The 13,207-nt window shown below is 38.5% G+C and overlaps 1 protein-coding gene across 1 annotated transcript; it reads right to left on the bottom strand.

Annotated features, from left to right (window-relative positions):
* Positions 1 to 4,964: 4,964 nt before the first annotated feature.
* LOC148103826 (leukocyte immunoglobulin-like receptor subfamily B member 3A) lies at positions 4,965 to 11,486 on the bottom strand. Its single transcript, XM_087834395.1, is given in 9 exon segments — positions 4,965 to 5,029; positions 5,251 to 5,301; positions 5,472 to 5,771; positions 6,500 to 6,756; positions 9,723 to 10,014; positions 10,118 to 10,387; positions 10,586 to 10,849; positions 11,040 to 11,075; positions 11,401 to 11,486. Coding segments are annotated over 7 exon segments (1,299 nt in total). The 5' UTR covers positions 11,438 to 11,486; the 3' UTR covers positions 4,965 to 5,029; positions 5,251 to 5,301; positions 5,472 to 5,628.
* Between the last annotated feature and the right edge of the window lie 1,721 nt (positions 11,487 to 13,207).

The following is a 13,207-nucleotide window of genomic DNA, read 5'->3' as shown; positions in this document are numbered from 1 at the left end:
CACTCAAACATGGCATCAATCAAACACACCTGGTGTTACCAGTGGCTGCTATGATTGGTTTAAATTATATATTTAATGTAAAATGCATCAAATTATCACTGATGAAGAAACAAACCTTTCTTAGATAAACTAAACCAGCGTCAGTGCACTGAAATCTAATCCCGTCTACAAACAACCATGTTGATAACAAAACATGAACTGAAATGCTGCAAATGACTGAAACTCTGTCATTTTACTAAAACATGTTCATCAGTCAATGAATCAAAGGAAGAAGTGATGCACTCACAGAATAGGCCCAGCTCACAGAGGAAAGTGGGTCCCATCCTCACATCCAGCTGTGACACGTCTGAAAACTTCTACGACTTTGTGTGAAGAGGAAGAAGAAGAAGAAGCACACGAGACGCTGAGAACTGTGAAGAAAACAAAGACTTTAAAACTTCTTCTTCTCTCCACTTCCTTCCTTTTATCACACCTTAACAAGCTCTGTCTACAGCATGCTTTGACATGTTTGGTGCTGCAAAAACAAATTAGGAAGATTTTTATGAAACTAAGTAATAATTTACTTAGTTGTAGTTGTATCATACACATGTGAAGTCCAAGAGAAGCTTTAAATGTGAAGTACTTCTGTTTTACATCCAGAAACACAACAAGAACACAGCTGTCTGCACTTTCAGGTCTCATACACACACTGATCACATATATGCACATGTTAAACAGTCTTTGTCATAAATCATATTCAGACACAGTATTTAAATAAATCTAATTCTCAAAACTGTTCCACTCCTGAAACTAATAATTCATTTGAACCGTGACACGGAGAACAGTCAGAGGTACGTTTGTGGACACTTTTTATTTTTTAATTTTAGTTTAGTTTCTTTTTACTCTTTAAATTACTAAATTACTAAAATGCAGTCATAAAGTTATAAGTAAGTAAGTTTACCCTGGATGGTGAAAGTGGCCTCTATCGACTGTTTTTCTTTGTTAGGTGTAGTTAAGAGTTTTGATGTATTAAACATCAAGACCATCAAAACATTTGAAATCTTGGAAACATTTCAAATCCTGGAATAACTGCATAGGAAGTTTTAAAATTAAAGTCTTGGAGCTCGACTGACTTCTTACAGAAACAGCGATGGACATTTTGTTTCCTTTGTCTGCTCCTCGTCTGCTTGTTGTGTTTGCTGGGAGCTTTGACACCAATAATAGTTACTCTCACAGATGCTCCAGCACACAAACACATCATTCTGATGGGTTCAAACTGCTGTAGAGTGATTAAAACTATTAGCAAGCACAAGAAAAGACATTTGGTATTTTCTTCCTGCCATAGAAATATTAATCAGCTGCTGCTAATTTTCAAGCAGCCACGAATCTCTGATTATATTCTAAAGGCTGCTGCACAAAGTCACTAAATTGCTTCAAAATACAACAAACACATTTCTATGAAGCTTTGTAAACAGTTAAAAACAGATTGATAGATGATCAGCCCAGAGACGTAATACTTACTCAGAGCAAATGGTCAAAGCAGGCGAAAGCACTTTTTCCCACAACAGTAAAATCTTTCACTAAAAATACTTTATTTATCATTTTAACTGACAAACTTCATTAATGTAAAGTCATCACTGCAGAGTCTTTGAACATGAAGTTCAGTTCTGGTCAAATGTTCACTCAAATTCAGGAAGTGAGATGAAGTCCGCCTCCCTCCCTTCTCTTTTCTGTTTCCTTAAAAGTAGCTGCAACTGTTGTATTCAAAGAGATAAAAGCTGTTAACTTTGTCACGCAGTAACCACACAGTGAGCTACTTCCTGAGGCTCGTAGGAAATGTTTTTGAGATCGAACAAACTTTGACTGACTTTAAAATGGCAGGTCGTTCAGACTGCAGCAGAAAATCGTTTAGTTACAAGCACAGACTGAAACTCACTGAGATGAAACTGAAGAAACACTTTAACTCAAATCCAAAATCCATTTCCTGAAAATACTGTAGGAGTTTTCCATAAACTGTTTGAGAATTAGTAATCAGATTAAATCCAGACATTACAATTCTTCAGGCTGACTACAGACAATTGCTTGGCCTCCACTTACACCTGTTAACTTAGCAGATTTAAAGAAAAATATCATTAAATCAGTGACTCTTTGGTTAAGCTGCAATACGATAATTATAAATGAAGCTTATGTGTAAGTTGAGCTGCCTATGTGTGAGGAAGATCTGTAATCAGTCATCTGCTTTCCTGGCTGTTAGTCTGCTTTTCTGTTCTCTGCATCACTATCACTGTCAATCTCTATACTTACATGATTACTCTAGTCCAATCATCTTCTTGCCCTCCTTCTTTGGGCCAATCAGCCTCCACTCTGTATGGTTTAAATCTGTGCTGGGTCAGGAGGGGTGCTGAGCCTTAAGCAGAAACAGTGGTGGAGCCTGCTGAAAATCCAGACACTCTGGCCTGTTTAAAGTGCTCAAACCCAGTTTGCACAGTTACAGATCTGCAACACAGAACAGCCACAGTGTGCGGCATCAAGTGTCAAACATGGAGGAAGAAGCGTGATGGTCTCCGGCTGTGTGCTGTAGTGATGGGTCGTTCGCGAACGAAATGGCTCTTAGAGCCGCCTCTTTGAAGTGAACGACGCGAGCCGGCTCCTTATTGGGAGCCGTGAGGGTTTTTTTGTCTTTCTCTCACCCTCTCTCTCGCCCTTTTTTCCGCTAAACTCCGCATGCACGGCCTGTACTTTGCGCTGGGCAGAGGGGGGAGGGGCGTTAGTTACACTCGCAGTAGCACAGGAACAGAGCCAGAGAGAAAGAGAGCGAGGGACAACAACATCACATTAGAAAGGTATAGTAATCATCCACTATTTTCAGTTGCAGATGATAAAGGATTCAGAAATCATGCAGGCCCATATGACAGAGAATGTGCATCTTCTTTTTGTTTTAATATTTTAATTTATATTTAATTGTGTTGTGGTTTGCAGTGTTTTGTGTTTCACGTCAAATTTGTTTAAAAGGAAAAAGCTGAAAATTTAAATAGTTAAAAGTTTAAAATGTAAATAGTTGTTTTTTGTATTATATGATTTATTTATTACATTTTATGTGGAGTGAATAAATAAAGTATATTTATGGTGGACCTTAGAGACAAAGCACGTACAAACTCCAAAACACGTACAAACTCCTAAGCATGTACAAACTCCAAAACACGTAAAAACTCAGAAGCGCGTACAAACTCCAAAACACGTACAAACTCCAAAATGTGTAAAAACTCCAAAACACGTAAAAACTCCAAAACACGTACAAAAGACAACAGAAGTGCTCCAGGATGCTGGGCGCAGTGTTGAGCTTTTGTTACCTAGTGGCTACACAAGCCAGGAAGTATCAACAACTGGATTTGGTGTGTGGTAGTAACAGGTAAATGAACTTTTTTTTTTTTAATTATTTGAATAAATATGAGTGCTTGTCTATAAATACACAAACAATACACACATGCTTTCTTTTGTGTAATTTAAGTGATCTGGGTTGCTCTGTTTTGGAAGTTCAGTAAACGCTAGAAATGTGTTTTGGAGTTTGTACGTGATTTGTCTCTAGGGGCCATATATAAACATATATAAATAAAACCACTTTTTTTACATTAGTAATTCATTTTCTGCATAATTTTATATTGTGGTTAATGATTAAATAATTAAAGCAACAAAACAACTTGAAGAGCCGGTTCGGAGCCGAAAGAGCCGGCTCTTTGTAGTGAGCCGAGCCGAAAGAGCCGGTTCTCTAAAAAGAGCCGGAAATCCCATCACTAGTGTGCTGGATCCAGGGTCGGTGACTTGTGCAGAATGAGAGGCACCCTGAACCAAAACAGCTGCCACAGCATTCTGCACCACCATGCAATTCCCTCTGGTAAGTACCTAGTTGGTCAGGGTTCATAAAAGCTGAAAGACAGTCCAAGCTATGCCAGAACTACCTCAGGAAAAAAGAAGATGGTAAGCTTGAAAACATGGAGTGTCCAGCACAGTATCCAGACTTTAACCCCATCAAGCTGGTTTGGGATGAACTGGACAGAAGAGTGAAAGCAAAGCAACCTACAAGTGACACACATTTATGGAAACATCTGTAACAGATATGAGAAGAACTTTCTGAAGAATATTTGATTTCTAGAAAGAATGCCACGAGCGTGTTCAGCTGTCATATCTGCCAGAGGTGTTTACTTGGATGAGTCTAAAGTTTAGAAGACATGTTGGTCTATAAATTGATTCCACAATATATTTTTAAGTCCAACTGGAAAAATTGGGGTGTTCAAAAACATTTACCAGGGGTGTATTTTTATGGTGGTGGCAGCCTCTATACATGGGCCTGTATATCCTCGTCTTATCAGTCCCCTCCACCCAGGCGTAATTCTTAACAGGGGGTTGTATTCATTCATTAAAATGTTTTTCTTCATGAGACTGCATAGACAGGAAGGAAACGTGGAGGCAGAACATGACAAAGATAAGATCTGATGGCTGAGAACCAAAGTGGCTCTTCAGTCACGAGGAGAAGCTCCACCTACTGTTACGTCTCATGGCTCGCATATTTAAGTAAGTAAGTAAAATTTTATTTTTATAGCACATTTCTTGATAAAAGATCACAAAGTGCTTCACAAGGTATAAAACAAAAACAGACAAAAGTTAACAAAATGCAATTCTAAAAAGACGTGTAATTCAAACAGAAAGAATCACTTTCCACAGGAAGAACCCACTGGACCATCACACAGGTCACCCAGCTTCCTAAAGAGGAAGGCTGGTATCTATGAGACACAGTCAGTTATATTAGAGCACATTAAATGAATGCTCTCTTTAAGTGCATCCATGCTCGACAGCATAAACTGTAAAATGTCCTCTCAGCCTGAAACAGATCTACAGGACATTAAAATTATCGTCTAATTTAACTAAAACAAGTGAAACACACTGAGTGAGCAGATAAAACAGTTAAAGAGCTCCTGTAAAGATTTCATACCTGGGGTTGAATTTGGATTGACATTATAATAGTCAGAGCTCTCCTCTGGGTCACCACGGTGCTCTGTTGAGGTGATGAAATGAAAGCATTTAAAAAACAAACAGTTTTGCAAATTTAATATCTTTTATGTTGGATACTCACGTGTCTTGTTAATCACTTTGAGCTGAATCACAGATAAATCACCTTCTATTTGACCTGAAATAACATTATGATTTATTTTATTAATCACAGTTATTTTATAACAGCCTCCATGAGCTGTGAATGAATTAAAGTTTATACTGTACCAGTGTCAGTGCTTTTAGAGCCTCTGATTGTCTCATAGACACAACGATCACCTGCAGGTCAAAGAAAATTATTCTACTTATCATTACTATTATCAAGTATTCTCATCGGTAACGTTTATATTAAATGCTGTTATTAACTTTGTTTAATTCACCAGTGTTAAAACTGCAGCAGTCTTGTTGCAAAGAGCATCAGAATCTTTTAAACTACATGAAAAGCTAACCATGAAGAAGAGACGAGTACACCTGCTGCTGATCTTCATCCTGACAGACCCTCTGGTCATCAGCTGAACCTTTATTAAACACTTCAAAGAAGACATTTGCTTTTACATGGTTATGTTTTATACATGGCCTGCGTTATGTGTCTGTGCACATAAATATTTAAAGAGTAAAATCTGTGAGATCAGAGGAACAAAAACTCTCACCTTTGGACTTGCAGTAATACAGCAGGAGGAAAATTAATGTGATTCCAGAAATTAGTCCAACGATCATTAGAAATGAAGAGCTCTCCGAACTGAGCACAGCTGTTGTAAATAAGAAACACAAACTCTTGAGTTCAATAATTCAGAAGCTGCTTTAAAGACAATAAATATGTTCAAGGGCTTTGGATTTTTTATTTCTTAAGGATGGGACTTTCAGTCACTGCTGTAGTTTTTTAGGCCTCCCAACTCTTCTTTTTTTTCTGTGGCTTGTCCAGTGTTCTCAGATTTTTTACGGACAGCCTGGACAACATGCTGAGATGTGCCAAGTGTTCAGCTAAATTAAAAACTCTATTGAAATCATTTTGCTGGTACAAACATGCTTTTGTATTCCTGTCAAACTGTTATTTATTTATTTATTTTATTTTATTTATCTATTTAAGTGTTCGTCTTATAATATATGTCACACTAAGTACAGCAGAAATTTCCTAATATTGTAAATCTGATCAATTGCTTGGCAATAAAATCTTTTCTGGTTCTGATTCTATATTTAGCATTTTTCTTAGATTTAACAAAGAGGGGAAACAAATTATTTGTTTATGTGACAAGCTGCAAGTAACGAAACATCTAAAGATAAAATGTAAAATGATATGATCATCTCAGAAATCCCTGTTCTACAACAGTGTCTGTAAAAATGTTTGCTGCATATATTTTAAAAACAATGTAACATACTTTGTAGACTACTGAATTGTTCCTGTGCTGACCATTGCTATGTTTGTAAAATGGAGCTCAACAACAAACATGACAAACAAAACAAAAATGACTGAACTCACAGGTTATCTCAATGGTGACATCATCACTTTTATCAGTGTAGTAAACTGGGTTTTCTCTTCTTCCTCTGCAGTGGTAGATTCCTCCTTGAGATACTCTGATTACTCCGTTTTGTTGATCATCGGTTCTGATTTGAACGTCAGTGTTTGGGTCACGTCTGAACCACTCATATTTCCAGTCAGCAGAGCTCCCCACAGAGCAGTTCAGTGTCACACTGCCCCCTACTGGTATGATAGTTGATCCTGGAGTCAGTGTGGCCCTAGATTTACCTGAGGTAAGGAAAAGGAAAAAATTGGATTGTCATTTATGCTTAGAAATATTTACTCATATATGCTTAGAGTTTTATAATTAGTTGTAGATTGATAGAGGTTTGATCCTTAGTAGTCTGTGGAGACTCTATGTGCCTCCCAGAGCACTCAGGCATGCACATACAACTTAAGGTCAGGAGAGAGGTCATATCTCCACTTACTGATTTATGGTATAGGAGGACACCTACTCTGTATTTGGTTATGTATAAGAGCCTTTTGTTGAGATGGACCGCTAGACTCCTGGCACCAGCTTTGGGGAGTCTTCACAGGTTCACATCTTGACCACACACACACACACTTGTATATCTATGTAAAAACGCCATATGTTAATGAACCTATGCATATTCATGTAACCACAATAAAACGAGTGCTACAGGGCTGAGAGTCTGACGGAGGTCAAGTGGGCAGAACGACATCTGGCTCCAGGCAGGTCTCCCTCATGCATGAGTAACACAAACAACTTTGCCTACTTGGTGTCCAATGCTTTTGCTGTGTAGTTAAATTGTCTCGTTTCAGCGGTGGGCCTGTGCTAGACAGACCCATCAAAGTATTTTTTTATTTTTGTGCGTTCTGTGAGTAGTACGCAAAATTAATTGCACAATGGTACATTTTAATAACAACATTTTTATAATTAGAATAGAATAGAATAGAATTCAACTTTATTGTCATTGCACAGGTACAGGGCAACGAAATGCAGTTTGCATCCATCCAGAAGTGCTTTAGCCATGATATAGATATATTACAATATATATTAGCAATAATATAGATATGCAAGTATATTACAGAAATGGGTCTATTATGGTATGTAATATGTACACGGTATGAAGTATGTTATGAATATGCTATAACTATAAGTATGTACAGGCTATGAACAGGATATAAATATGACAAACTATACAGAAATATGAACTATGCAGGTTATAAACAGTTGTAGAATTAAAAATTATTGTATTGTACAGAATTATTATTTACACAGAACTATACAGTAGTGGTGCTCCGGCGATGCGCTGGGCAGTTTTCACGACCCTCTGCAACGCCTTCCGGTCCGAGGCAGAGCAGTTCCCGTACCAGACTGTTATACAGTTGCTCGATGGTGCAGCGATAGAAGTTCACCAGGATGTCTGAGGACAGGTGGTTCTTCCTCAGAGTCCTCAAGAAGAAGAGGCGCTGGTGAGCCTTCTTGACCAGCTTGGAGCAGTTGGTCGTCCAGATGAGATCCTCGGAGATGTGGACTCCCAGGAACTTGAAGCTGCTCACACGCTCCACAGCCGTCCCCTTAATGTGGATGGGTGGATGTGGGTCAGCATTCCTCCTGTAGTCCACGATGAGCTCCTCGGTCTTCTTGGTGTTAAGCAGCAGGTTGTTTCTGTCGCACCACTCAGCCAGACGATCCACCTCCTCCCTGTAGGCGGCCTCATCGTTGTCACTGATGAGGCCAATCACCGTGGTGTCATCTGCAAACTTAATGATGGTGTTGGAACCATCAGCAGGTCTGCAGTCGTGGGTGAAGAGGGAGTAGAAGAAAGGGCTCATTACACAGCCTTGTGGTACACCGGTGTTCATTGTGATTGTAGATGAGCAGTGGTTATCCAGCCGGGCATGTTGGGGGCGGTTCATCAGGAAGTCCAGTAACCATTTGCACATGAGGGAACTGATGCCCAGGTCTGTCAGTTTCCTGATGAGTTGTGAGGGGTGGATTGTATTGAATGCTGAACTGGATTTCATCAATTGGATGAGTGTTTAAACTGGGAAATTAGTAGTAAAAACATCCCAGCAGTGTTATTGCTGATGTCATCTACTTTCTCCTCTCACACAGGTCTGTAATGCATTTCCATTTATAAACTAGTCCTTTCCCTTTCTGCCTAAAGCCTTCCTGCTCCCAACAAAAACAACAGATTCACCAGAAGATTCTCGCTAATGTGAGACTCAGATATAAGTTCACACAAGAGCAGATCATCATAGCTGCACAGACAAATCTCTAATAGCACCACTTTAATTATAAGACTTTTAACTCTTAATTTCTGGCCTTCATTACATATTATCATGTAACTACATGATTTATTAACTGCAGCAGTTTGCTTTGATTTGGCATCAGTCAATCTTCTTTCCACACCATCAGAAGAAATCAACATCTCTCCCTATTAGAAAAACGTATCTTCATAACTTACACACTAATATCAACATTTCACACATCACTGCATTAATAAAACAAACTCATCCATCATTCCTGAGATAAAATGTATAAAAACATGTAATCCATGAAGAAAATCCCTTCAAACAGTTCGGCCCCCTGTGGAGGAAAAAATGTCTGTCGCAGTCGTGAAATGTTGTTTCCACATTAGAGATGTGTTCACATTCACAGCTTACAGCAGAAACTATGTTCACATCACTGGGCTCTCTACACCATTTCAGCTGCACAGACGTCACAGAGTCACCATCTCTGTTTCTAGGCTGCCACAATAAACCAGCTCAACAATGAAAACATTAGATTTCTGCTTGTAGCTCCATCAGTCACCATGGCAACATCTCCATCTGAAATATTACAACAAATCTTTTCTCCACCTACTCATCTCTGTCTAACTTCCTACAAGCCTCACTGCTCTTTCTTACACACACAAACTTTACAATGAAATGACCTCAGCTTCTGTTTACAATCAGGTATCAGACCAAAAGTCTGTTTGTCCATAATAAACTGGCGCCCCCCTCAGGACCTATTAGTGCTTGAAAAGGATCAGTCTGAGTATGATGACGGGGGTTGGTGAGGGTGGTAGTGATGACATGGTAATAACAATATTTGGATGTTTTTCTTTAGTCCCATACGTCCAATGGATTTAAAACTGTCTATAATGAGGCTACTATCAGGTTGATCTCATCCTGTGCTGATCATTGTTATGTTTGTAAAATGAAGCTCATCAACAAACATGACTTACTTGATACTGACAAGTTGAAGGCTTCACTCCACTTTGTTGAAGAATATGACTCATCTCTGCGTCGACTCTTACACGTGTAGTCTCCACTGCTGGACTCAGAAACATTGAATATCCAGTAATTATTGTGAGTCCACTGTGTGGTTTGCTTGGGTCCTCTCCATCTATACTCCCACTCAGTGGTTTCACCTCCTTCCTGCACCTCACATGTCAGACTGATCGTCTCACCGTTGATTATCTGAGGCCAGCTGGGTCGTCCTTTAACAACAACCTGATTGGAAACTGTTTATTAACAGTTAAGATACAAACAGAAACATCAGCTCAGCAGAGAAAACTTAACACTGTGTGTCTGAATGTGAATTTTAAACTAAATGACTGAACTCACAGGTTATCTTAATGGTGACATCATCACTTTTATCAGTGTAGTAAACTGGGTTTCCTCTTCTTCCTCTGCAGCGGTAGATTCCACCTTGAGATACTCTGATTACTCCATTTTGTTGATCATCTGCTCTCATTTGATCTTCAGTGTTTTGGTCACGTCTGAACCACTCATATTTCCAGCCAGCAGAGCTCCCCACAGAGCAGTTCAGTGTCACACTGCCCCCTACTGGTATGATAGTTGATCCTGGAGTCAGTGTGGCCCTGGGTTTACCTGCTGTTAGGGGAATAAAATATGTATATATATGATCTATTATTATGTAATAAGAACACAGGTCCTGGCTAAAGATGTTTTTCAAAGCTCCTTCCATGAACACATTAATTAAGTGCACACTCTATTTTATAATTTAGATGAATATTTTAATTATTATATTATGTATATTATATTTATTGGTCATGGTCACTGAGGACTTACCCAGCACAGTTAGGGAGACAGTATTACTGTTCTTTGTATAATGTGAATTCTTCATATAACCAAAGCACTGGTATTTACCAGAATCAGATGTAGACCTAATTTGTTTTCTGTAATTTTTCTATGTGTCGTATGGGATAAAGGCTCGACCATCCTTCATGAGTTTGTATTCCCAGTCAGTGCGTTTTCCTTCCTTCATGTCACATCTGAAGGTAACAGTCTCTCCGATGAACATGGTCGAGCTGGGATGAACAGTTAGCAAAGCATCTAATCCAACACAAACACAACATTATTGACCTGAAACACTTTAATGTACTTTACAAATCAAAATCTGTTCTGACATGTTCATAAACTTATAAATATATTGAGAAATAAAAACAGAAATGGAAAGTGTTTAAGATTCATGCATTAAGATGAATATTTACTAAATAAATAAAAGTGAAAACTGTTCAGTCACCTTTCGCGTGTCCGCTGCAGAGGAGCGTACAGAGAACTGCAATAAAGGAAGAAACTTCACACATCATCAAACTGAAGACTCACTCAAACATGGCATCAATCAAACACACCTGTTATCAGTGGCTGCTATGGTTGGTTTAAATTATATATTTAATGTAAAATGCATCAAATTATCACTGATGAAGAAACAAACCTTTCTTAGATAAAATAAACCAGCGTCAGTGCACTGAAATCTAATCCCGTCTACAAACAACCATGTTGAGAACAAAACATGAACTGAAATGCTGCAAATGACTGAAACTCTAATTTTACTGAAACATGTTCATCAGTCAATGAATCAAAGGAAGAAGTGATGCACTCACAGAATAGGCCCAGCTCACAGAGGAAAGTGGGTCCCATCCTCACATCCAGCTGTGACACATCTGAAAACTTCTACGACTTTGTGTGAAGAGAAAGAAGAAGAAGAAGAAGAAGCACACGAGACGCTGAGAACTGTGAAGAAAACAAAGACTTAACAAGCTCTGTCTAACAAGCTCTGTCTACAGCATGCTTTGACATGTTTGGTGCTGCAGAAACAAATTAGGGAGATTTTTATGAAACTAAGTAATAATTTACTTAGTTGTAGTTGTATCATACACATGTGAAGTCCAAGAGAAGCTTTAAATGTGAAGTACTTCTGTTTTACATCCAGAAACACAACAAGAACACAGCTGTCTCCACCTTCAGGTCTCATACACACACTGATCACATATATGCACATGTGTTACGTGCCTGTGTTGGTGGGTTATCTGTTTCTTGTGGGTTAGGGTTACGGGACACCCCGCTCTTGTTACGATCATTTCGAGCCAGGTCGTAACAACGTGTTAAACAGTCTTTGTCATAAATCATATTCAGACACAGTATTTAAATAAATCTAATTCTCAAAACTGTTCCACTCCTGAAACTAATAATTCATTTGAACTGTGACACGGAGAACAGTCAGAGGTACGTTTGTGGACACTTTTAAAATATTTAATTTTCTTTTAGTTTCTTTTTACTCTTTAAATTACTAAATTACTAAAATGCAGTCATAAAGTTATAAGTAAGTAAGTTTACCCTGGATGGTGAAAGTGGCCTCTATCGACTGTTTTTCTTTGTTAGGTGTAGTTAAGAGTTTTGATGTATTAAACATCAAGACCATCAAAACATTTGAAATCTTGGAAACATTTCAAATCCTGGAATAACTGCATAGGAAGTTTTAAAATTAAAGTCTTGGAGCTCGACTGACTTCTTACAGAAACAGCGATGGACATTTTGTTTCCTTTGTCTGCTCCTCGTCTGCTTGTTGTGTTTGCTGGGAGCTTTGCCACCAATAATAGTTACTCTCACAGATGCTCCAGCACACAAACACATCATTCTGATGGGTTCAAACTGCTGTAGAAAAGTGATTAAAACTATTAGCAAGCACAAGAAAAGACATTTAGTATTTTCCTCCTGCCATAGAAATATTAATCAGCTGCTGCTAATTTTCAAGGAGCCACGAATCTCTGATTATATTCTAAAGGCTGCTGCACAAAGTCACTAAATTGCTTCAAAATACAACAAACACGTTTCCATGAAGCTTTGTAAACAGTTAAAAACAGATTGATAGATGATCAGCCCAGAGACGTAATACTTACTCAGAGCAAATGGTCACAGCAGGCGAAAGCACTTTTTCCCACAACAGTGAAATCTTTCACTAAAAATACTTTATTTATCATTTTAACTGACAAACTTCACTAATGTAAAGTCATCACTGCAGAGTCTTTGAACATGAAGTTCAGTTCTGGTCAAATGTTCACTCAAATTCAGGAAGTGAGATGAAGTCCGCCTCCCTCCCTTCTCTTTTCTGTTTCCTTAAAAGTAGCTGTAACTGTTGTATTCAAAGAGATATAAGCTTAACTTTGTCACTCAGTAACCACACAGTGAGCTGCTTCCTGAGGCTCATGGGAAATGTTTTTGAGATCGAACAAACTTTGACCGACTTTAAAATGGCAGGTCGTTCAGACTGCAGAAGATAATGGTTTAGTTACAAGCACAGACTGAAACTCACTGAGATGAAACTGAAGAAACACTTTAACTCAAATCCAAAATCCGTTTCCTATTTCTTGTAACTGTTGTATAGCTATGACCGATCAGCTATGACCTGAA

The sequence above is a fragment of the Neolamprologus brichardi genome, chromosome 3 (genome assembly GCF_056152115.1).
Source record: "Neolamprologus brichardi isolate AB-2024 chromosome 3, ASM5615211v1, whole genome shotgun sequence".
NCBI lineage: Eukaryota > Metazoa > Chordata > Actinopteri > Cichliformes > Cichlidae > Neolamprologus > Neolamprologus brichardi.
This window is presented reverse-complemented; position numbering and strand designations above follow the sequence as displayed.